Source organism: Sminthopsis crassicaudata, chromosome 2, assembly GCF_048593235.1.
Source record: "Sminthopsis crassicaudata isolate SCR6 chromosome 2, ASM4859323v1, whole genome shotgun sequence".
In the NCBI taxonomy this organism is placed as follows: Eukaryota; Metazoa; Chordata; class Mammalia; order Dasyuromorphia; family Dasyuridae; genus Sminthopsis; species Sminthopsis crassicaudata.
In genome coordinates, this window is record NC_133618.1 from 396,607,665 (window position 1) to 396,634,426 (window position 26,762).

Below are 26,762 nucleotides of genomic sequence, written 5' to 3' on the forward strand. Positions count from 1 at the left end.
ATCCTTTTCCACTGTCGCTAAAAAATAACCTCACCTGACTTTCTGACTTTCTACTACTCTTTTTTCCCCCAAAAAATAGTCCATTGTCTTCAAGGACTATTAGAAAACTCAATACCTAACTTCAAATTTCAGCCTTGGGTACTACCTCCCCCATGAAGATTTCCCTGATCTCACTTTGGTACTTTGTCCTTCTTTAATTTTCCTTGTATTTTACTCATTTGTTCACCTATTGAACGTCCTCCCAAGTATATTAGCTCCTTGAGGTCAAGTTCAGTTTTGTTTGACATATTTCCATCCCCAATGTCTAGCACATAGTAGGTACTTAATAAATCTTTATTAAGATGAATATAATAGAGAGAGATTAAGAAGCAGAATTGAAATGTTTAAGGTAGGAAGAGTAAGAAACTGAGTAACTAATAGAAGGGCTAGCAAAAGAAGGCAGCAACTACTAAGAGGCACATTCATGATATAAACAATAAAATCCAGAAGAATTCAAAGAAGGAAGAAATCATTTGGGCTAGAGAGATAAGAAAAGTGGGATGTGTCCCGTGCTTTGAAGGACAGAACAAAAAGGAAAGAAGGGCAACTAGACGGGACAGTGGATAGAACACTGACCCTGAAATCAAGAGGACCTGGGTTCTAAATAGGCTTCAGAACCTTAACATTTCCTGCAAGTGCAAGTTACTTAATGCCAATTGTCTCACCAAAAAAAAAAAATAGTACAGAGACAAAGGAGCAGAGTTGTCAAAGCCATGTGTACTTTGATTCTATCTCCTCAATAAATTTGATTTCTATCTGCCCCCTCCTTCTTATTTTCACTCCAACTTCTCTAGAAACATTAATTAATGAATTCCTAGTTCATTAATACATATATAGACTAATGTAATAGCAACCCAACAGATTTCTTCACCTTCATTTTCTCCTCTCCAAACTGTACTTCCCATCACTGATTTTTTAAATGAAAAGGGCAATTATGTCACTTGTCAAATATCTTTAGCATTTCCCTGTTGTTCACTGAGTAGAGCCCCAAATCCTTACTTAATATGGTTATAACAAGTGTTCTGCTATATTTTGGTATCATCTTATCTTCCCCATCTCAGATGCTATGCATTCTGAGCTTCAGCCAAACTGGACCCCATGATGAATTTCTTGAGAACACACTTCAGTATTTCACCTCTATTTATACTGTCTCCTTTGCATTTTAAAAAAAAATATATTTTTTTTATTTCCCCCCATTAAATACTAAAAGTTTTTTTAAGTTTTGAGTTCTAAATTTTATTCCTCCCTAGTTTCCTCTATAATAGGACAAGATATCAGATTTTCCTTCCCATCTATCACCCTTGTCTGTGAATGCCCACCTACCCTTTAAAGCTCAGCTCAAATGTTACCTTCTTCTGCAAATCTTCCATGCACAACTCTTTATCTACTATTGGCAACAACTTCCATTTCATAGAATACTTTTCTTTTTACTTCTTGAATGTGTTTATAATGGCAAATTATATATTATGATTAGCTGTACTTATGCTTATTCCCCACACAGCTGTGACCTTAATGAGGGCAGGAGTTATGTCTCATCTAAACCTTTCCTCAGCATCCAGCACAATGTCCTGCACACATCAGGCACTTAATAGATTTTTTTAATGAATATGAATGTTAATAAATTAGGTGCCAGATACTAGAGAAGGAAATTGCAAGCCATTCCAGTATCTTTTCCAAGAAAACCTTATGAGCATGCTTTGCTTCATGAGCTCAGTTGTTGTAGTTGTTGCTGTTGTTTTGTCTATTTTTCATTCTGGAAAAGGACCATGACATCAGGTAGGTGATGTCATGACATGCAAGTGAGGAAAGGCTGTGCAAGGTCACCTGCCTCACTCTCTCTTCTAGAGCTATCAGGTCTAGTGGCAAGATATAGGTCAGGATGATGGGAGATAACCCTGGATGCAGTGGGAGACCTTGACTTTTGTAAGTTTAGGTCTTTAACAGTATTGCTAGACTTACTCTGAGCCAATCTGAAAAACTGAAGACTGAACAACAAATGTGGTAAGGACTCTGCTAAGAATTGGAGATAATACATATAAAGCAAACAAAATAATACTTGAACTCAAGGAACTTGATAGAGGAAGATAACCACTGAGAAGAATTGTCACCAAAAGAGTGTTTTGGTTAGGAAAATCCAGGGGATAACCTGAATTTTGAGGCAGTGAACTGATACATTTCCTCCAAGAATGGTGCTATTGATTTAATTATAATTCCAAGTTGAAGGGGGATGAAGAGAAATTCTAAACCTGTATGGCTTAGCATGAGCATCACTGGAAAGTGGAGAGTCAGTTTGGGTCCAGGACAAATATAATGAATGCTCACCAGTCAAGAGCTCAATGAATAGACCAATTTGATGGAACAGAGGAAAGGGTTTGTAAAAGGGAGTAGTGAGAATGTACCTGTAAAAGAAAGTTGAGGTCAGATTGTTGAAAATTCCAAATGCCAGATTAAGGATGTTGGACTTTAGCCAACCTGGGAGTCATTTTAAGTTCTTAAGTCAGGGAATGATTTAATGAAAGTCATATTTTTATGAAGATTAACCTAGCAGTTGTGTGCAAGATGGATGAGAGAGGGAACAACTGGAGCCACAAAGTTCAGAGGCTACTGTAATAGTTTTGGGATGAAGTAATAAAAGTATTCAGCAGCAGCAGTAGAGCTGAAAAGAAATACAATGTTTAATATAAAGTAATACAAGTAAAAGGGTGGTGTCATTTTTAAAAAGCATGAGATTTGGTTTCAGAAGACATGAGTTCAAATCCCCACTCTGCTACTTATTGCAAGTGAGATTTTAACTCAGGCAGCTAGGTGATACAGTGGTTAGAGCTCTGGGCATGGAGTCAAATCTGGCCACAAGCATTACCTAGTTATGTGATCATGGGTTAATCACTTAAACTCTAGTCTACTTCAACTACCTCCCAGAGTTGTTATAAAGATCAAATGAGATATTGTTTATTGTTTTGTTTGTTTGGAAGGGGATGTTGAGAGGCAATTGGGATTAAGTGACTTTCCCAAGGTCACACAACTAGTAAGTGTTAAGTATCTGAAGTCAAATTTGAACTCAGGTCCCCCTGATTTCAGGGTCAATGCTCTATCCACTGTACCACCTAGCTGCCCCATAAAATAATATTTGTAAAGCACAGTCACATTGATTTGTATTAGCACAGTGCCCAGCACATAGCAGGCACTTAATACATTTTTTTCTTCACTACTCACACAATCTCTCTAAGTCTGAGTTTCATCATTTGTAAAATGAGAAGGCTAGCCTTGATAAATTCTGAGTCTTTTCCATTCTAAATGAGCCTAACTTTGTTTGTTGAAAGGGAAAACATGCAGTATTAACAGAGAGTGCTCTGGATCTGTAGATGAACTCTTTGGGTTCAAATTGAAGTTTTGCTATTTGTGGAAGAGAGATTAAGTATGTTCTTATTGGTCCTGGGGGAAGGGTGGATGAGGTGGAGGGGAGAAACAGAAGCCAAGAGTGGAGGTGGCAGATAACACCAATTTTGGCTCCATGTAAGGAAAAACTCCCTAACACAATTAAAGTAGTCCATAAGTATAATGGGCTGCCTTGGCAAAGTGCCCCTCTTGAAGCAGAACTTGAATGACTATACCTTAGGGATTTGAGAGAGGCAATGCTTCTATACACTGTACTGGGGGAATTCTGAAGCTCTTTCCTACTTTGAGAGTTCATAAATCAACAATACTTCCTTTTGAACTAGGTGATCTCTACAGTCTCTTCCAATTCTAAACCTTATGATCCTATAAGATGAGAAGCTAATACCTCATTCCTAAAGTTTTTTCTTAGTCTCCTATATTCCCTTTCTGGTAGAGAGAGATCTCTGGTATTTTTAGACATCAATAAACCTATGGTTCACTTCTCTGCTGCTGTGTTTTGGTCTTGGAATTTCTCTCCATGTCTCCCTTTCTGTTTTCCCTCAGCATTGTTCTTTCTTCAACATCTGTGTAAGAAGTCTGAGAGGGCTGAGGATGGCCCAGTTCCATTTGCTGCAACATCACTGAAGGCTGATTATGCCTCCAAGAGAAAAGCCCTTTATGTTGCCTTGTTGGGGTAACGGGGTATTGTTCATGTCTTGGGCACCTCTCCGCCAGTTCTGGAGGGCACTGCTGACCCAGCTGCCAGGCGATCTCATAAGAGCACAACACCATTTGTGTAAGAGGGACCACAATGCCCTCATTATTCTTTTTCATTGATACTCTGACCCTCATGACCATAGATACGAATGTACCAATCTACATCAGTGGGAGACATGGTCATCATTGTGGACTTTACACTAACTCATACTGTTCATGAATGTAGCTTTGTCTAGGACTCACTAAAGGAAGGACTGGCTTGCCCAATGAAAGGAGAAGAAGCCCCTCGTTAAGTTTTGTGTCAGCTTTACAGGGTAGCTGTTAAAATTTTTCTTCTCTTTTTCCATCTCAGGTGTGTAGATGCCAAGGGAGATGAAACACAGTGAGGGTGTCACACACAGACACTATTCTCATATTTGAGTCACTGCATGTCCCAAATGTGTGTGTTGTGGATGTAAGGACAAGGAAAAACTTAAGCTATCAGTTCTCTTCAGCGTCCATGAAACAGGATGGAGAGTATTTGCTATCACCCTCCTCTCGGCAGTAGGGTGAGAATGGATGATTCAGACGTGCAGTGACATTTATTTAGCGCCCACTCAGTGTGCAGAGCCTAGCTAGAGCTGTTGTTTCAGGTTTTGGAAATTTCAAATGAAATTCTTTTGACTCAAATAGATCAGCAACTTTTTTTGGTCACTTCAAATGGCCAGTCACAGTCCATATGTGTCTGTGTGTCAATGACTTCCTATAAAGTCACAATCCTGGGGCCATCCTTTGTACTTGGGGCTCATATAGTAAGTAAAGCAGTAAAACTGTCAGTCTTTCCAGAAGTCATCCCTCACTCTTGTTATGTGACCACAATCACATCCTTTTCAAATACAGTTTTCCCTGATGAAAGGAAACAAGCATTTATTAAGTGCCTACTGTATATAAACATCTCATTTGCTAAGAATTAAGTACTTTTATTATCCACATTTTACAGTTGAAGAATCTGAATTAGACAGTGATTTTCTCAGGATCACACAGAGGCCTGATTTAACCTCAAGTCTTCTTGACTTCAGGATTGGTACTTTAATCACTGAGTGACCTAGGTATCTTTGATGCATCATCACAGGATGATGGCATCCTTTACTCAAGTTCTTCAAAGTTCCTTATTTGTTACATGTTGCAGCCTGGTTCCACTTCCCATTAGTTTCTTTTTTGCCTCCTGGGAGATACTTATTTTAATTATTTTATTTTATAAGACTACAGAGTTTTTAAATCCACAATAACACTGATAAAAATGTAAGTTAAAAAACCATTAGTTTGTATAGTACTAAGAGAAGGTTAGGGCAATTAAAAGAATTGTGCAAGTTCCTGGAGATGATCTAGCCTATTCTCCTGCTTCCCTCTAATTCTGGGCCCAAATCATTGTCCATTTCTATTGGTTGAGTTAGTTAGATTATGCACAATGGACACTAAATAAATGTTCTTGCTGGTCTGAATCATCCATCCTCACCCTACTTCTGAGAAGAGGGTGATGACAATATAAATATAAATATGTATGTATGTATGTATTGGATGGATATAATGGATGAGTTCAAATAGGTTGTTCACCTAACTATATTTATAATCTAGACAATATACATTTTTCATATACCTGGTTTTTCCCATGTGAATGGTTAGGGCAAATGCCATTAAGGGTTTTCAGGTGTCTTCTAGGAGTCTTGGCATTGCCCTGGGGTCTTGATGTAGCCAGTCCATTGTCAGACACAAATAGGAAGATATAAAGGATCTTATTGTCTATGGGGAATCCTTTTTTCAATTTGGTGTCTGTGCTGGATCTTTTCCATCACAATGGCATACAGCTTTGGTAAGCATATATCTTCCTCACCTATTTTATGTTTTGCCTATTTTTTATAAGCCAAGGGTCATTAAACAATGCATTCTTTGTTATTATATCTGTAATTGCTACATATATTTAATGCAAATTTTAAGAACTTTGATGTGTGCATGAGACAACTTGTTAGAAAGTTCTTCAGGTGCTATTTTCCTCTATTGAATCAAATATTTTATAAAAATAAACAATAAGCAGAGTGAAATTTTTTTGTTCTTTCCACCTTTTCAGTCAACTGTATGATGGGAAACATGATATGAAATGGCACTTGCAAAAGTCAATCTGTCCCTGATGCATTGTTGGTGGAGTTGTGAACGAATCCAACCATTCTGGAGAGCAATCTAGAATTATACCCAAAAAGTTATCAAACTGTGCATACTCTTTGATCCAGCAGTGCTGCTACTGGGTTTATATCCCAAAGAAATACTAAAGAAGGGAAAGGGACCTGTATGTGCCAAAATGTTTGTGGCAGCCCTTTTTGTAGTGACTAGAAGCTGGAAAATGAATGGATGTCCATCAATTGGAGAATGGTTGGGTAAATTATGGTATATGAATGTTATGGAATATTATCGTTCTGTAAGACATGACCAGCAGGAGGAATACAGAGAGGCCTGGAGAGACTTACATCAACTGATGCTGAGTGAAACGAGCAGAACCAGGAGATCATTATACACTTCAACAATGATACTGTATGAGGATGTATCCTGATGGAAGTGGATATCTTCAACAAAGAGAAGAGCTAATCCAATTCCAATTCATCAATATTGGACAGAATCAGCTATACCCAGAGAAGAAACACTGTTTGCATTTTTGTTTTTCTTTCCAGGTTATTTTTACCTTCTGAATCCAGTTCTTCCTGTGCAACAAGAAATTTGGTTCTGCACACATATTGTATCTAGGATATACTAGAACATATTTAACATGTATAAGACTGCCTGCCATCTAGGGAAAGGGGTGGAGGGAAGGAAGGGAAAAATTGGAACAGAAGTGAGTGCAAGGGATAATGTTGTAAAAAATTACCCATGCATATGTTATGTCAATAAAAAAGTTATAATTATAAAATAAAAAAAAATTTAAAGTCAATCTTTCTCCTGTTAATTCTTTAATTGAGGATGCCCTTCCCAACTATGCAGATAATTCTCATAAAAGATTTTTTTTGGTAGCTAGATAAGTAAGCAAATAGGTTGATAGATATTGATACTCTTAATTATATTTTCTTGAGAGAACATCAAATGTGAGTTGTTGTTTTTTCTCCTCCACATTTTTTGGTGGCTTTCTTCCTTCAGATACCTTGCAAAATGACCCCTTCCATACCTCCCTCACAGCTACACTGCTTCTAGCTCAGATCTCTATCATTCATGCACAGTTAATCTAATTAAATTGCTTTTTCCATCTTAGTTCTTTGGAATCCTATTTCTTCCTCTTTTACAAGCAGGCTTGTAAATCCTGGAATAATAGAATCCAAATGTGATGGTCCTGATTTTCTTGATGGTGAACAAAGTTAATCATTAATACACTCTATACATCTGGAATCATAGCACTGTGACTGATATTGATGGGATGCTTTCTTCTGGAGATTAGAATTCTCAAACAACACAATGTGACATTTCTTGGGCCAAGTCCCATCAGTGAACCAGATGTTCTTATAAGCACTGGGGGTAAATTCTTAGTGCCTAATTGCTCTCTATTGGTAATGATGGTCCTGTTATTGGACATAATTCACCTCTGGGGAGAAGAAATCAGATTCTAAATCATTCAACCTCCTCTCTTCCTAAGAGAACTTATGCCTAGAAGGCTTTGGGGGAAGGAAAAGAAGTAAAATACACATATGATATCCCCTAGCACATATCTCAATAAATTTCAAAACATGAGAGCTCCATCTGTTTGAAATGACCAGCAAACAGTTCAGCAATTTCAAAAGCCATTTAGGGCAGTCGTCAAGTGTCTTTTTTTTTTCCCTCTACAAATTACATACCTGTCTCACACTGACCTATAGGACAACAAAAACAATCCTAGTGATAAAAAAAAATGGATCCTAAAAGAAGGATTGCAGGAAATGGGATTCCTTAGCCTGAAGAAGAAAAAGTTAAGGGGAGTATAGTGACTAATTTGTCATCTTCAAGCATATGGAGAGATTTTCTTTGGGACCATGAGGAAGAAAAACACTGGGAAAGGTTGCCATGAGAGGCTATAGAGTCTCTATTCTTGTATTACTGTAGTAAATGTAAGACCATTCTGTGTTACCAATGTTAGATAACATTCACCTATAAGAAGGGGGGAGGGAGAGATTATTTCTTGTATTCCAAGATTCCGAAATTCCCTTACATCTTGTTTTGGAGGTACAATATGGGAAACTGCCGCTCTGGATAGCTACAAGGTACATCAGGGCCCTATTTTAATACAACTCACAGAATATTTTTCTTCCATGAGGTAGAATCTCTCATTGGCAGGATATAGCTAATACTTATTCTATAATGAATGAAAAATGCCAGATGGGAAACTTGTGATCAAGAAACAGACTGTTAGAAGAGAAGAAATTAGCATTAAGGACTAAGGCAAATTTGTGAACCAGCCCTGTTATTTTCCCTCTCCCCATTCCAATTCTTACTAGCAATCCCTAATCTTTCTCCATATTTAGAAGTAACATAGTAAGAAGCTACAATAATATCTCAACTTCTGTGAGTTCTGTAGGGTTGACAAAGTGATTTTCTTATAACCACCCTATGAGGCAGTTATCATTATCCCCATTTTACAGATGGAAAAACTGAAGCTTAACAAGATAAAAGGACTCTCAAATTATATGGCTGATGATATTGATGATGATGATGATGATGATGAGGGTGGTAGTGGTGGTACTGATGGCAATGGTAGAGTCAGGAGAACTTCAGTTCAAATCTGAACTCATATACATACTAGCTGTGTGATCCTGGGCAAGTCACTTAATCCTGATTGCCTCCAGAAAAAATAATAATGATGGTAATGATGGTAGAACATATATATATATATATATATATATATGTGTGTGTGTGTGTGTGTGTGTGTGTATAGTGCCATTCTAAAGCACTTTAGATCTATTATTGCATTTGCTCTTCACATCAACTCTATGAAATAGATGCGACTATCATCCCCATTTTATAGATATGGAAACTGAGGGACTAGAGGTTAAGTGACTCATCACAGTTATCTTCTGGGACAAAATTTGAACTCAAGTCTGCCTGACTCCAAATCCTTCCCTTTTATCAACTCTATCATCAAGCTATCTGGACATATGAACTAGCAAGAGTTAAAAATAAAATTTGAACCGAGGTCTCCTGGGTCTAAGCCCAGTAGGCTGGCCATTACACTACAACAGTATCTAAAATCAGTAGATAGGATAATCATAGTTTCTAAAGCAACTTAATTATTGTCTCATTTCATTTCAGACCTCCACCAATAGTCCTGAACTGCAGCAACTGAGTGCTAAGGGAAACACACTTATTTCCTTGGTTTTATAACCTAGCAGTCTGGGAAATGCCTCAGTTTTTAAATGCAAAGTTGCATTAATAGGCACATTATTCCTTGTTCCCTGGCTGCTACATTAGTCTCAGAAGGGTAGTGGCTCTTTAAATGAACCTTTGTTATCGCTCCTAACCATGTACTGTTAATCAATCTACTAATGTCTGCACTACAACCTGATAGGGTAGTATCAAATAAATAATTTTGTATGATGCTCAGAGCATATCTGAGAATCAATAGACTATTGTAACCAAAACCTTGGTGGCAACTTCTCCTATAGGACTGAGTCCCTTTATCATCTCAGTTTGAATTTATTTGAATCTGAGCCAAAAAACACAATTTCTAAACAAAAGCCTGGAAATAAGTGCAAATGAAATTAATTCAGAGCAGTCTGTGCCCAGCATGTCCAGTTAACTATATCATGGTCACTGAGGCTGGGAAGAGAGGACTGCAATTTGGTGCAATATGCATTATATTTCAGATTACAAAAAAAAATTAGTAAGGCAACTAATTTGGATAAAAGTTGATTGTCCCAAAGCTTTATCTCTTACTACGATATTCCTCTGGTTGGTTTGTTACCTACCAGTGTATAGGAAGAGCTATAAAAATTGGGAAAACATGTTAAAAAATATTCTGAAATTGAATAACTGGGCTATGTAAGCAACACTGTAATACAGAAATTAGGGGGCTGGCCCTGGAATCTAGAAGACCTTAGTGCAAATCTTTTTTCTCTTTCTCTCTTTTTTTTAAACTAAGTAGCTCTATGACCTTGGACAAGACAATTTTATGTTTCTAGCTACAAAACAGAGATAATAGTGCCTATAGTTCCCAACTTATATTGTAGCTGCAAAGTTTAAGTGACATTTTGCATATATCTATATATGTATAGAACTCTGATTGCATAAATAACTATTGGAGGAGCATGTTGCTACAATAGAGCATAAGTTCTTCCATAAATGTAGATCAGCACCTGCTAATCTTGGAGAATTGCCTAGAGGTCCCGGTGTACTAGATAAATTAAGCAATTTGACAAAGGTTACAAGCCAGTGTGTGTCAGAGATAAAATGCATCTTCCTAAGTCTGAGGCTAGCTTTAATTGATTAGACATCTTAGAAAGATGACATGTCCATTTTAAGGCTTATGAGCAAAGGGTATTTACTTCTTTTGATTCTAAAAAGTAACTGAGATAAATTTCAGTAAATAATGAGATTCCTCTTAAACACAATGCAAGTCTTACTCACTTTTTTAGAGAATTGAAGAGCTTGTTTCCACTTCATGTTACAAAGTACTTAGGAATGAGAGACTTCAATTGTGCTGCCTTTAAATTGTTCTGGAAAAGCCAAACTTAATCTTGGCAGAATCATTCTAAGAAACTCTCAAAGGATGAAGATCTATACTAGGAAAAGGCCCAAAAGAAGCATAGGCTGGTAGGTCTTTTGCAGCTCACAACAGGGAAAAATGCATGGAGCAATGGGCTCAGATTACAATCCTGCTGTTATCTTTTTTAGGATTTCCTTCACACTCTGCCAAATGCAGGCAAGTCACTGATCTTACTTTAGCCCAGACTCAACTTGGGAATGACTTGACTGAGCCCATAGGAACCATAAGTTATCTTCTGACTGTTCATTGGAATCAAGGAATCTTGGAGTCAAAAAGGACCTTTGAAAGCATTTCATCCAATGATGTCATTTTAGAGAAGATAATATTGAGATCTAAAATATTAAAGTAATCCTGTGAACTTTCTGACATCATATTTGTCAAATGAATGAAATAGTAATAGTTGACACTTAGATAGTTCTTTAAAGTTTACAAAGTACATGACATGACAAATGCTATTCTCATTTAAGCCTTATGACAATTCTGTGAGACAGTAATATTTATTATCCCTATTTTACAGAAGGCTTGAAGAAATTAAGTGGTTTTTCCATTGTTGTTATTGTCAGTTTTAGTCAAGTCCAGCTTTTTAGGACCCCATTTGGGGTTTGGCAAAGATACTGAAGTGCTTTGCTATTCCCTTCTCCAACTCATTTTACAGATAAGGAAACTGAAGGAAACAGGATTAGGTTAACTTGTTCAAGGTCTCACAACTTTGAAGTGATTGCGGCCGGATTCTTTCTCAAAACTTCCTTATTCCAGAGTTGGTGCTCTATCCACTCTGCCACCTAATAAACATTTAGAGATAAAATTAGAACAAAGCTCTCTCCTAATTCTGGATAGAGTTCCTTTTACAATGATTTACACTGAATATCACAAGAAGATCTTCCGTATACCAGAGAGTCAGAAAGTCTTAACACAATTTTAAGCTTTAATATCTTGAAGGATATTCCTTTTATAGCTTGAGAATAATATAGCTTATGAGAATAAGCCTCTTTTGGGACATCCTGTATTTGACTAAGGACAAACCCACAGGACTAAACTCAGAAACGCAGTCCTGATTTTTATCTTATGATAAGTTCAGATGATATTTCTGGAAGATCATTAAACTTGGAGCAGAAGTTATGTGTTAGAATCCTGCTACTTTCCAGATATGTGGCTGGGGAAATCGCTTTCATTTTTCTGGGCCTCAGTGAAATGGGTACCAAGAACTGTTTGCACAGACCCTCATGGGTCTGTTATGAGAATCAAATGAGATGAAGGACGTATAAAACTTTTAAAATTCTATAGTGCTATACACTTATAAGCTAAAAGCTATTATTATTGCCTATTATTATTATTAATTATGTGCTTTGCACATAACAAGCATCGGATCAATGACTGTTGATTTGACTAAGACAAGCCCCATAAGAAAGGCCAGTGTCATTGAGAGAAGCAGTTGCAGAGGAAAAATAGACCTGCCATGGTAGATTCTTCCCTAGACCTTCTCTACACCAAAGGAATCAACAATAAAAGCAAGAGTTATAATAGCTAACATATATCTAATGCTTATTATATGTCAAGGACTGTGGTAAACATTTTATAATTAGTACCTCATTTGATCCTCATAAATTTAGGATAGGTACTATCATTATCCCTATTTTTCAGAGAGGCAAATAGCAATTATGTGACTTATCCAGAGTCACAGAGCTAATATCTAAGGCTGGACTTGAACTCAGTTCTTCCTGAAAGAATTATAAAAAAGAGTCTTAAAATGGTAGCATTAAGACAGTGTAATGCACTAGAGAGATCTCTGGACTTGAAATCAGGAGGCCTGGATTTGAATCCCAACTCTATCATTCACAAGAGACGTGACCTTCAATAATTCACTTAATCTTCCCAGGCCCCAGTTTTCTTTTCTGTGAAAAGAGAAGATTGGATTAAATAGCCTTTTGCACTCCTTTCAGTTCTAATATTCTTTTCATCCAATGAAAGGTACCTTGAGGGTCATGGAAGGGAGAAATTCACTTCCCGATTTTGCCAAGAACCAGACTGCATAGAATTCTCAGCACACACTTCATTTACCTCCTGAACTCTGAGAAGAGGTGGAGGAATACTTAACAGAGACCCTGATCTACACAGTCACCTCATATCCAATGTTGCCTATTGATAAATCGATCAGGTAAAGAAATATGACCACTTCCATCTTCCTGCATAAATATTAAGGATAAGAAATCAAACTAACACAAGAATTTCATTAGAGACAGTGGTCATTTTTTTCCTTATATAAAAAGCCAAACTAGACACCAACAGTTTTCAAAAGAAAAGGAAACAAATGATCAATAATCATCTAAGGGGGAAATAATCAAAATCACAAATAATCAGAGAAATACAAATCAAGGTAAGCTTGAAGTGTTTTCTAATAAAATGGAATTTCAGGACTGGAAGACACTTTAGAAACCATTCCACCCAACTTAAACCTGAACAATAAACCCCTTTCTCTACACCATTCCTTGGATAGTAGTCATTTAGCCTCTCTTTACAAACATTTAGTAAGGGGAGATCCATCAACCTCCCAAGTCAGAACATTCACTTTTGGATAATTCATTCACACAGTCAGCCTAAACCTGCCTGTACGCAATCTGTACCCACTACTCCTAATCCTCTGGGGTCAATAGAACACAGCAGCCTGAGAAACATTTTATTAATCTACTAAATAATCTTTAGACACTAAAACATTGGGGGGGAGGGGAAACATTGATGGAAGACAGACATGCCATTCACTGATGATGAAGCTATCAATTGTTTGAACCATTTTAGAAAATAATTTGGAATTGAGAAAAATAGCTACTAAATTGATCCTTATTGAAAGCAAGAAAAGTCCCATATGTACAAAAACATTTATAGCAGCATTAGCCAGTACCTAGCATAGTGCCTGGCCCAAAGGAGGGTTTTAGTAAGGCTTGTTGATTGATTATTTGTGATAATGCAAAACTGGAAACAAAGTATGTACCTAAGAACTGGGAAATTGCTGAACAAATTACGGTACATTAATATAATAGATTATTATGGGGTAAGGAATGACAAATATGAGGAATTCCTAGAAACATGGGAAGGTTTATAAGAAGTGATACAGATTGAAGAAAACAGAACCAAGAGAATAATATACACAATGACTACAACAGTTTAAATAAAATCAACATGAAGAAGAAAAAAAAATCCAACATTTTTTAAAGCAAGCTCTGAGAGCTGTGGTTCCAGGCTGTCTTTCTCCATCTATTCAAATATCCTACCATTATTGGAGCTGGTTTTGGAAGAGCTCACTTAACCCATTTCTCAATGCCCAGAATGCCTAGTTCTTTTCCAAAACAGTGCATGCAGTGTTCTTGGCAATGCTCATTGGGGAAAATGGTGGGAAAAAAATAAGCCTTTGTCTGGGTTACAAAACAGTAAACAGGTCTCCATGTTTTAGGGTTGCTGTCAGACACAGTCAGAAATAGTTGCTTGTGAACATGGGACATCCATAGATCTGAATTACAGGCCCCTTGGTATCCAAGGCTTGAGAAAGCTTTTAAAGGATCTGTCTCTCCTGCTGGGAGATGTGGCTTTCACAGAATCCTGTCGCAGGCAGGCTCCTTGGCTCTCCCTTCCCTCCCACGGAGAGGGAAAGCTAATGCTACTGAATTTGCTGTAACTGGGCTCAGGGAGGGGAGCTCGCCTGACCCCAAACAATAAATCCAGGGCTAGCTTTCAGACACAAGCCTAGACGCTTGACCCCACCCCTTCGCCCGACCAGACTCCTTCTCCCTCATTCATCCCCCCAGCCTCTCCCCCACCCAACTGTGCTCCCCAGGGCTGCTGTCCCGAAGGAAGGCCTTTGCCACTGCAGCCCATCTTTCCTTCCTCCTCCCTCCAACTGTCTGCCAGGCAAGTCACAGTCTAAACGATGACTCAGAAAACAAATGGACCAGCCCCAGGAGCAATGCTAGTGATTTCATTGCAAGTGTTTTTTTCCTATTAGATTTTAAAATTATGCCAAAATGGAGAAATTGCCTTAGGTCAGAAGTACAAGAGAATAACAATGAGTCCCTGAACACCAATCAGATAGGGCCCTGACCAAGGATCTTGGACTCCAAGAACCTCTTATAAAAGGAAAACATCAGGCTCTGTGTCCTCAGAATCTGATGAGGTCATTATGGAGCAGGGACAGCCAGGAAGAAGCTCCTGAAACAAAGACTCTCTATGAAAAGGACCCCATACTCACACTCCATCTGTTACAGATAGATGATGGAAAAGGGAAAATTTCTTTTCAATTTTAATATATCCCACAAGCCAGTTCCACAGCTACTAAAAGACCTGGGAGGTGTTGGTAAGAAAGTGAAATTGGAAGACCTGGTCCAAAAGCATACTGTGCAATTTTGATCAAGTCTCTTAACTTCCATGGGACCTCCGGTCCAGTGAACATAAGACATCCTTGTGGATGTCCAGTGGAAGTAGGTAGGACCAGTTTTATCAACTCCATTTGTGGACAATGTGGTTGAGCCTTTTTCATGCTTCTTCATGACTCCATTTAGGGTTTTCTTGGCATAGACCTTGGAATTGTTTCCTATTTCCTTCTCCAGCTTATTTTATAGGTGAGGAACTGAGGCAAACAGGGACAAGGCAGCAAATAAGTGTCTGAGGCTGAAGGCTGAGGGCTGAAGATGAGTCTTCCTAACTCCAGCCCCGGCATTCTATCTCCTATACCACCTACCTTCCCTGAGGGAAATAAAATTTCATTAGATTAGTGTTCAAATGAATTAATGGAAGAATCTGGACTGTAACTTGGAATTCTAGACTCCTGTTTCTGAGACAAAGGTCTTGTCTTCTATAATATTGTTAGGATTGGACATATTTCTTTTCTGCTCAAAACTCCTTCAAAAGTTCCATACTGTCTGAAAAAGTGGGGTTCAAACTCCTCTGCCAGAGATTCAAGGAGAAAGGGATCATGTGCACCCAACTTGTGGTAGATGGACCAAAGTTCTGCCATCATTCCAACCAAACAGAAGTGCTGACCATCCTGCAGTCTTGCTTGGAATTTCTAATTCTCATGCCTTTTCTCATGTTTTCCTTTCTACCTGACATCTATTTCCCACCTTCTTCTACCTCTATTCCAGCTGTCAAATTCCTATTCATCTTTGAGGTCCAAATCAAATTTTACTTCTTCCAAAAAGCCTGACATTATTCCTCTTTGATCTTCACAGAGTCCTTTGCACCTCCCTTATGCATTTATACTACATTATTTCCCATGATGGTCATCTGTGTTTCTTTGATATCTATCCAGTCAGCCTTTTGATAGCAGGTACCAAGTTTTATCTATGCTCTGCCTTTCTGTACGTGCTTTGTACTATACTTTGCACATAATAATCAGTGATGGCACAGTAGGGGGAAAATCACCAGATTTTCTGGGAAAATCCCACAGTTCTACATCAGAAGAATTAGGGCTCAAAGCCAATTCTGCTCTTTACTCCCTCAGTAACCTATCAGTGTGGTACAATAGAAAAAAATCCTGAATTTGCAATCAGCATCTGTTTAAATTCCAGCTTTGCCACTTCCTTATTGTGTGACCTAGACAAGTAATTTCATATCTCTAGACCCCATAGCTTCATCTGTAATACAAGATCATTGAACTGGATGGTTTCAATGGTGATTTGCAGCTTAAAAAAAACCTGTGATCCTATCAAACTTCTCTAGACTTCCTAAAGTGGAAAAACAAAAGAATTGGTCTTAAAGGTTCCTACAGATTAAGTTTCATAATATCCTATGACACATGGATGATGAATTTGCTGTATGTTTAAGGAAGAAATCAACTTTTATACTAGGGGCAGCTAGATGGCACAATGGGCTTAGAAAAAAGAAGACTCATCTTTTGGAGGTCAAATATGGCTTCAGACATGTAGTAAGTGTGATCCTGTGCAAGTCACTTAACTCTATTTACCTCAGTTTTCTCATCTGTGAAATGAGATGGAAAAGTAAATGGCAAATACTCCAGTATTTTTGCCAAGAAAACTCCACATGGTATCACAGAGTTGAACATGATTGTGAAACAATTGGACAACAAAAAATTTTAAGCTAGAGCTTTAAATATACAGGCTTTCATAACTGATACCTCAAGCAAAACCGAAAAATCAAAATAATTACTTCTCTCTCTCTTGTGGAGACCCAAGGTGTTCTTCTTTGATGACTTCTTCCCTTAGCATGCATGCTCTGGCTTCTACACCAACTGCATAGTTCAGTAGATTTTTAAGGTTTAGTCCGTTTATGTTGAAATGAGTCAATGTTAAAGAGAGAAGAAAGATAATGGATCCAGAGTCATACCTAGAGGGAAGAGCCAGGGCATAACATAGAAAATTAAGAGGCACTAAGTTTAGAGAATACTGACCACACTTGCAGTCTTTCTGCGCCATAGAAATAATGAGAGCTTAGCACTTAGTAGTGGATATTTCAACTGAGAATAATTGGTATGGAGCAGCTAGGTGGCGCAGTGGATAGAGCACCAGCCCTGAAGTCAGGAGGACCCGAGTTCAAATCTGGTCTTAGACAGTTAACACTTTCTAGCTGTGTGACCCTGGGCAAGTCACTTAACCCCAGCCTCAGGGGAAAAAAAAAAAAAAAAGAATAATTGGTAAACATAGGAAGCTATCAGATGACCTCTCTTCTCTCCTGGATTCCCATTGCTTGCCTAGGGTCAAATATTCCTAATTATGGTTCTAACAGGATCATACTGGTTTTCATGTAAATACAAAACAGGAAACACCTAGACACACAAAACAACTGACCACTTCAGTCTAAGGACTGAAAAAGAGGGACATCTTTAACCAAGTTAAAATTGAGACTATTAAAATGTCTAAATTTCCCTCACTTTCCCTCATTTTTACACCTATTGATAATAGGTGAAGCAGCTTCTACTTCCTCTTTAAGCAGTGGACCCCAAAGTGGTTCATTTAAGAGATGACTTGATAGAGTCTGTACAGGGCAAAACCATAAACAGACAAAGATAATTGGTTGAGAAAAAGAGGAGAAATTTTCAAATTATTAGAAATGCTGACCAATAAACCAGGAAATGTGACTATGTGTTGTACTAGAAAAAGCACTCACCAGTCTTGAAGGTAGAAAACTTGTATTTGTGTACAGGTTCTGACACTCACTACCTGTGTGACCTTGACCTCTCTGGGCCTTAGTTCTCTCATCTGCAAAAAGGGCAATATAGCATTTGTACAAACTACAATAAAGGTTGTTGAATTTGTTAGGAATCTTAAGCAGTCTTAAAAATGTGTTACAAGAACACATATTTAAAGTTTTGATATTCTCAAATGAACAAATTCAGAAAGAGATACTTTTATCTTCCTTAATAACTAAGTAAAGAGTTTTTGTTGTTCAAAAGAGAAACTCTTCCATTGTTCTTTGCAATGCAGAGGTAGCTTGGGAAATAGTTGTACATCTCAAGTTTTACGCTCTCATGTATGGTCCAGACTGAATTCCATATCGTTATAGGACTTAGCCATGTTGAAAGTGCATGACTATACAACTATTGCCCTGAAATTTATCAGGTCACAAACTACTCATTAACTTGTCCTCAAAAGTGTCTCTGGAGATATGTGTGTATATCATACAGGCATGTGTGTATATATCTATATATATGTATGCATGTATATATGTGTATATATACATATACATACACACATAGACATAGACATATCCTACAGATACGAAATGAAACAAAGAAAGGAAGGAAGGAAGGAAAAGGAAGGAAAAGGAAGGAAGGAAGGAAGGAAGAAAGGGGAAGGGAAGGAAGGAAGGAAAAGGAAGGAAGGAAGGAAGGAAGAAAGGGGAAGGGAAGGAAGGAAGGAAGGAAAAGGAAGGAAGGAAGGAAAAGGAAGGAAGGAAGGAAAAGGAAGGAAAGGAAGGAAGGAAGGAAGGAAGGAAGGAAGGAAGGAAGGAAAAGGAAGTAAGGAAGGAAGGAAAAGGAAGGAAAAGGAAGGAAGGAAGGAAGGAAGGAAGGAAGGAAGAAAGAAAGAAAGAAAGAAAGAAAGAAAGAAAGAAAGAAAGAAAGAAAGAAAGAAAGAAAGAAAGAAAGAAAGAAAGAAAGAAAGAAAGAAAGAAAGAAAGAAAGAAAGAAAGAAAGAAAGAAAGGGAAGAAAGGGAAGGAAGGAAGGAAGGAAGGAAGGAAGGAAGGAAGGAAGGAAGGAAGGAAGGAAGGAAGGAAGGAAGGAAGGAAGGAAGGAAGGAAGGAAGAGAGAGGGAGGGAGGAAAGAAGGAAAGAAAGAAAGAGACAGAGAGAGATAGAGACAGAGACAGACACAGAAACAGAAACAGAGGGAAAGCGAGAGAGACAGACAGACAAAGACGAAGGCAGAGAAAGACAGAGAGAAACAAACAGACAAACAAGACAAAAAGAAAAGAAATGATGCTTATGAATAGAAGTTGACTCTGCTTTTTTGGGAAAAAGAAAGTATAATGGAAGTTTAATTTCTGCATACCTTGTCAAAGACAAAGAAATACAAGCCATATGGACAATCTCCCTAGAGACATTCTTGAAACACCTGTAACTACTCATATGTCCCAAGGTTGGTATGCAGAAAAGTCAGAAGACCTGGGTACTAGTACCAGCTTTGTCATTTAATAGTTATGTGACCTTGGTAGAGAAGGTCATCTCTCCTATCTGTACTTCACATTCTTCACTTTTGGCACGAGAAGAAAATGTGCTCCTTTGCTTGCCTCATAGGTTTGCTACTAGAGAGAGAGACAGAGAGAGGGGAAGAGGCAGAGGGAGAGGGAGAGAGAGAAAGACATGGCTCAGTGGATAGAACAGTGGGTGTGGTGGGGAAGGAAGCTGAGGTAGGAATACCTGAGTTTCAATCCAGCCTAGCTCACTAGCTGTGTGATCCTTGGCAAGTTATTTAACCTCTGGTTGGCTTAATCCAGTGGAGGGAAAAATAGCCAACTACTCCAGTGTCTTTGTCAAGAAAACAAAATCATGGAAAATCCAACATGACTGAAGAACACAACGAATCTATATCCCCACATATAATATATGTATTATAATATAATATATGAATACTAATGTGTATAAATACAAATAATCCTTTGAATTTCAAGCTTCACAAAGACCTTAGAAGAAAAAGGGGTGGGGGAAGTGTTCATTATGATTGAAAGATATCCCACCTTTTCCTGTTGCTGCACACCATTATTTTTCTGTTCCTAGACAGATTAGTCTCTGTGAAAGTGATATTTTGTCCCTCTAGTACTGTGATATTTTTGCCAGATGAGTCATCCCCCACAATAGGGGAAGGGAGAAATATCGCTCTTTTAATTAGGTCCACAGAGATGGCAAGACAATTTGAGTGTCTCTATCAAAGCCCTGTTCATGCATCACTGCGATGATTTGTTTTTGTTTTGATTTGACTCCATTTAAGGAAGAACATGATAATGGGGACCTGTGATACCAGAACCCCATAGCTTCACTAAACAGTTTCCTTATTAAGTTGAGCCATAAGAAATGTATTTTTGGCTTGAGTGTAATAAGGATGTCTTATATTTGCATAGTACTTTATTTCAAAGTGTGTTTACATACATGACCTAATTTAACTTCAAAATCCTATGAGGCAGGAAAGGAGAGCATGTGTCTTTATCCTTAGTTACTATTTGAGGAAACTGCAGTGTAAAGAGATTCAATGACTTGGCCAAAGTCGCATGGAGAGCTACCAAGATGAAGAAGGGCCTCAATTTTTTATCCCATGTGAACCAGTTTAAGGAACTAGGAACATCTAGCTCAGAGAAGAGAAGACTTTGAGAAAAATGATAGCTATCCAAATATTTAAAGGGCTACACATAGAAAAATAATTTTGTATATATACATGCATGCATATATATATACACACATATGTATATAAACACACACACATACATACACATATGACAGTAGTACTGGGTCCAAGATGGTGGCCAGCATAGGCCGATGAGAGAAACAAACTCTGCAAATAGGTAATAAAAAAATTCCATAGAACCTAGGTTGATGAAATTAATTTATTGGCTTTGCATGAGTTTATTGTTCCTGGCAATTTTCCATGTGACAAAAGTGCCTTCAGAATTAAAATCAACTACTTAGCAGAGTGTCTATTTAAGCCACTGAGATCTTATTTAAAAGCATATATGTGTGTCAATGCAAGGGGGGATTGATTAAAAAGGGCAGATCTATCTACCAGTGTTAGAAACTGGAAGCTAGCAACCCAAACTGATCTAGTCATCTATTTCCTTATAGAACCTGTGGATGACCTCAAGCCAAAACACTCCTTTCAGGATGACTTAACTAAAGAACTAAAAACCATTTTAAAACTCTGTCAGAACACTTCAAGAGTTCAAAAAGCAACTGAAAAAAGCAACTGGAAGGCTAAATACTTCCATATTTAATTCCATTGCAGGGCACCAATATTTCAGAGCAGATCCTTCAAAATGTTCCACAAAGCAGAACTCTACAAAAAAATGACATTCTTAGTGGCTAGTGGCTAGTGTTAAATTGTTGCCGTTACTAAATTTCTGTAGTTTTCTTAATCAAAAGCCATGTGAGCAAAGCCATTAAAGAGAATTAAAATTTTAGGATGTTTTACCAAAAAAAGAAAGAAAAGACATTAGATTTATTCTACTTGGCTTCAAAGACCAAAACTAAGAGTATGTTTTAATTGGTGAATGAAACAGAGAGGTAGATTCAGGCTTGATGTAAGGTGGGGAAAGACTGCCCAACTATTAGAGTTGTCCAAAAATGGGACGTCATGCCACGGTAGGTAAATGATTTTTCCCCAGAAGATTGATCACCTGTCAAATATAGTGTAGAAGAAATTTTAGCTTTTTGAATGACTAATGATTAGTTATTCAAAATTTAAAATTCACTATTACCTCTATATTTAAAAACAAAACTGAAACTAAAACTTCTGATCATAGTGATTCTTTCCATCACATCTATGTCTAGGTAGTTGAAGCATTTATAGAAGCTCCAGCAGGCCTCTGTGGGGATGCTCATCTGACTCCTATTTCTTTTGCTTTGAGAAAATTATACCCAATTCCTTTTGATAATTAAGTAAAATATGGTTATGTGAGATATATAAAATAACTTCTCCAGATAAGCTTAAAAAGTGATGCTTCCAGTCATAAAGGAAAACAAAGGCAAAGTCATTTTTGTGATATTCTCATAACCCTGGAAAAGTTTTTAAAGAAAAAAAAGCTAACTCAGGTCCTGATAACAGAAATACACCATTAGTTTAAGAATAAAGTGGCTGGGGAGTGTGGGGGATGGAGATGGGGGTTGGGAGACACTGACAGAACTGTCATTGTTGGTCTGTGACAGTTGGATCCACTGATAGATGCTGGAACTCCTTATTTTGTAAGGCAATGCTGGCACACATACACATACATGAGCAATTTGACTAAATTTCAGAAATCTAGTCCAAATATTTAATAAGCACTGATTATGCCATTAGAACATAAGCCCTACCTTGGTGTAGAGACTTGAGTCTTGTTAAATCAATTGATCAATTGGTCAATAAATGTTATATTATTATATAATATTATTATTATTATTATTATTATTATTATTATATGTTGTACTCCTGTTATATTATAAGTTCAGTGAGGTAAGAGACCATCTTTTTTATTTCTTTGTGGTATAGCTAGGAATTACAAATTATATATTATATAATTTACATTAATTATATATATTAAGCACTATGTTGCACTATTCTTATATTGAAAATACAAAGTAAAAAAAAATAATAAATTTTATTAAGCACTTAATATAGACCTAGTACTGTTCTTGGTGCTGAGGATATAAATAAAAAGTAAAATCAGTTCCTGCCCTGAAGGAGCTTACATCCTAAAGGGGGGAAGAAGAGAGCAGGGACAGAATGTATATGGAAAAATACATACAAGATACCTACAAAGTAGATGCAAAAATAACTTTAGAGAGGAAGGCACTGATAATTAGGGGAACTGGAAAAGACTTCCTAAGAAAATGGCATTTGAGTTTAGTCTTGAAAGAAGGATTCTAAAAGCAAAAGTGAGGAAGGAGGAATCCCAGGCATAGAGGACAGGGCAAAACTATGGAGAGAGAGCCATCAAAAAGTTGGCTGCATTGGGATGCATTTCGTGGTCACAGGAACTCCCAGAGGCCAGCTCTAAAAAGAGGTTATGATCTGGATCAATGGAAGAATTAGCCTCAGATATTTCATAGATCCTCTAAAAATGAGTTTTGATGATTGTTCCAGAGCAGTTCTACCGTTTTAGGATTATTTCCCTTTACTTCTCTTCCCAATGATGAGAATCACTGAGGCTGTCAGCCTCTTATTTGGCTATTTTTGCAAGATGGATCAGTTAATTCAGTTAAAAAGCCAATTAGATTTTGTCAACCCACTAGACTATTTTTGTCTGCAAGATGTAAAATCAGTTTGACTGGTGTTTTTTTTCCTATTCAGTTCAATTCAATTAAATAAACATTTCTTAACTATCTGAGTTACAGAATACAGAATACAGAGAATGGTCTTTTGGCAAGTCCATGGTTCTGATATTGGTAAACATAAGGTCCCAGTCCCATCTGCACCAGCTACTTTCTGCAGGATATCTGACAAATCTCTTTGTCTCTTTCTATTTCACTTTCCTCATTTATAAAATAAGTTGACTGCACTCAGCTATAAAACTTTGAACTTACAAAGTACAAATAGGTCCAGATTAGTATGAACAATGAATCCCCTGAAGTAGTCACATATATCTAACTTCACATTGTTTAAAGTCATAATTTTGTAAGATATAGTCTTGGTTACATATAGGCAGCTCAAATTTGAATAATTCAACCTCAGGGGATTTTTGAATTTATAATACCTAGCTATATCACAAAGAAATAGAAAAGATGGTCTCTTCCCTCACTAGCTTATAATATAGTAGGAGCATAGCACAAAGATAAGTTATCATATTGTGATTGCATGAAAGACACATAGTATTTAATATGTGAGATCTGAGAGAACAAGGACATTACCAATTGAGGGAATAAAGGAAGGTTTTACAGAAGGGGTGATATTTAGATTGAACTTTAAAAGGGTGGAGCTAACTGCCTTTAAAAAGAATTCAACAGGTAAAGTAGAGTAGGGTGGGGGTAAGGACATTCCAGACCCAGAGATGAACATTAGCAAAAGCATAAAAGAAAACAGGGATATGGCAATATAAGGGAGATTTCAAGTAGCCCAGTTTGGCTTGAGCCTAAAATATGTGAAAAGTAACACAAAAAAAGACTGGCAAAATAAGAAGATACTTAATTACAGTGAGTGTTGAATAGAAGGCTACTCTGAATTTTATTCCACAGGCAATAGGGAACCATATCAGGGTTCTGAGCAGAAGAGTATCATAATTGTTCTGTCTTTGTACCCCCAGCTTGGCCCAAAGCAGGTACTTAATAAATATTTGTTGAATGGTGGGATCTATGAGTGAGAAAGATTGTTCTATTGGTGGAATTAAGGATAGATTGGAGAGAAGTGAAAATAAAAGCAGAGATTTGTTTAGGAGCTATAGTTAGTCCCAGAGGGGTGGGAAAGAAGGCCTCTGCTGGGTTAAAATACTCAGAATAGGGAGAAGGGAAAGAATGTGAGAGCTGCTGTAGAAATAAAGTTGATAAGTTGATGGAAAGTTGAAGTGATTGTATATGGCAGTTGACTGCTTGTTTTGGCATCTTATAGACCCAATCTATGAGTTGTGTCTCTCTGTTACAGAGAAGGAGTTATTTCTCTAAGCTATCAAAAGAAGATGATAGGGAGAGTAGGAGATTAAAAATAAAATGGCATTTCTCAAAATATATATTTTGTTAAAGTCAAGATCACTGGCAAGCTAACAGTCATCCCAATCTCCTGTGATATTTCCCTGGAGGTTCTGATGGAAAAGAGCCTAGCTTCACTGTACCCTGTATTTCATTTTTCTCCCACTCAAAATACACAGCTTTATACCCAGGCTCCTTCCCTTCTAATAAGGAGGAATGTCATTTGCAAGTTTTCCATAAATACTGCTTACACAGCTCAGTCTGGGCACTACTTTTCTTAAGACCACACTGACTCTTTGGGGCTCTCCCTTCTAAGCCCACTAATTATACTGGCAATCCTTATGTCTGATAGGATGCCAGGGGATTCACTAGCAAGAGTTCCTGTTCTCAAAATCCTTCTTTTTTCAGGGGTAGCAGGGAGAGAACAAACAGAACAATCCGATGCCAGTGGTGCATAAGGAACAAGTAGATAAATAGTTACAGTGAGAATACTGAAGCCTCAGTGCTCGTAGATGGTGATTTTTAAAAAAATGTTTAGAGTACATACACACACACATTCAGAGTATACACAAATATGCAAGAAACATGCTAGGGGAGAAGAGAGTTTTAGAGACATTCTCTTAGAACCATAAATAATAATTCAGCCACTTCAGGGGACTCATTATTTGCACTAATCTGGATCTAGTTATATTACAAAGCAACATAAAGTTTAGGTAAAGCATTAACTTCAACTCCTATGAAAATAGATTTCAAGCAAGTGCAGAAAGTCAGCTCTGACCTTTTCAGTGTGCAACATAAGTATAGGCTCCAAGTGAACAACTCCAACAGCCAACAAACACTATACCATTACGTCAAAAGCCCAAATCTATTTGGCTAATTGCTGTCTTGGGCATGCCCCAAGTTATTACACAGACAGTGACAAACTTGAGAGCCTAAGAAAACGTGCCTGGCAGAATCTAGTGAAAATCTGTCTTGACATCAGTTTTGATGACTTGTTTGCGTGCTAAGTGTGATCAAATGAGAACTGGCAGAAACATTCTAGAATAATTTTCCCATCCATGTCAGGATTCACCTTTTTGACACAATCATGCTTTTTTTTAAAAAAGTCTTTCCTTGAGGGAAGAATCTCTATCTAGAAGGCAGTCAGGCTGATCTTACAAGCAAATCGAAGTCTGTCACCAGCAAGCTTTTGCCAAGAACAGCAGTCATCTAGAATCTGTGAAAAGCAGTGTCAGCAGAGCTTTGGGGGAAGTCATACACCCATCCCACTTGCTTTCCACCCTCCCAGACACCCGCCCTCTCTGGTCGGTACCTTCTGTGTGGCAGCTGGAAGAGAGGATGGTGTTCGGAGGTCGGAAGATGTAAGGCAGGTAACGAGAAAAGCATTTCATCTTCCAGAAAAAAAATTAATTCTAAATCAAAAACCAGTTTCCTGAATCCATGAGGATTCTTTTGGCTTTCCAGGCAGGCTACATCACCGATAGGTTTATGTAGGATCTCTCCCAGATCTGCAAAGCCAGGAAGCCTGAGGAAGAACTGGCAGTGGACCCCATTTTGCCATCAGCACCAGGAAGAGCTGCTTACATTTCTGCATGCAGCTCAAACTCAGAAGCCCCCAAGCAAGCCGGGATATAAGCACTTCATTGGCTGGAGCTCATCAGAGCAGGATTTGCTGAGTAAGTCAGTCCTGCCTGTAAACACACACTGAACAACACTGTCCAAAATCAGCTTCCACCTTTTTTCCTTCTCCTGGTCAGTTTCTCTTTCAGAAATAGAAATCCAGCAGGATACGGGAGCACTGAGGATAAATGACCATCTCTTATTCAGCTAGAAGATCAGATGAAACAAAGGCAGCACAGAGCCCTGCTCCGGGGAGAGACTGCTGTTAAGAGGAGTCGCCCTGTCAAGCCAGGGATCTCAGGAATATTAAAGTACTGTGCAATGAAATGGGTCTCTGTCCCTGCTTAATCTAAATCTGATTCTTTCTTCTTGTTCTTGTTCTTCTTCTTTTTAATACCAGAAACAAAACAAAGGGGCCATTTATCACTTAGGTGCACCAGAACATAACAGGGTTGAGGA

The 26,762-nt window shown here is 37.8% G+C and overlaps 1 protein-coding gene across 1 annotated transcript in view; it reads right to left on the bottom strand.

Moving 5' to 3' along the window:
• PPP2R2B (protein phosphatase 2 regulatory subunit Bbeta) overlaps positions 1 to 26,151 on the bottom strand; it is a 457,959-nt gene extending 431,808 nt beyond the window's left edge. The window contains exon 1 of the mRNA XM_074291738.1: positions 25,996 to 26,151. Within this exon, the coding sequence (XP_074147839.1) occupies positions 25,996 to 26,074 (79 nt within the window). The 5' untranslated portion in view covers positions 26,075 to 26,151. The remainder of the gene's footprint in view (positions 1 to 25,995) is intronic.
• Between the last annotated feature and the right edge of the window lie 611 nt (positions 26,152 to 26,762).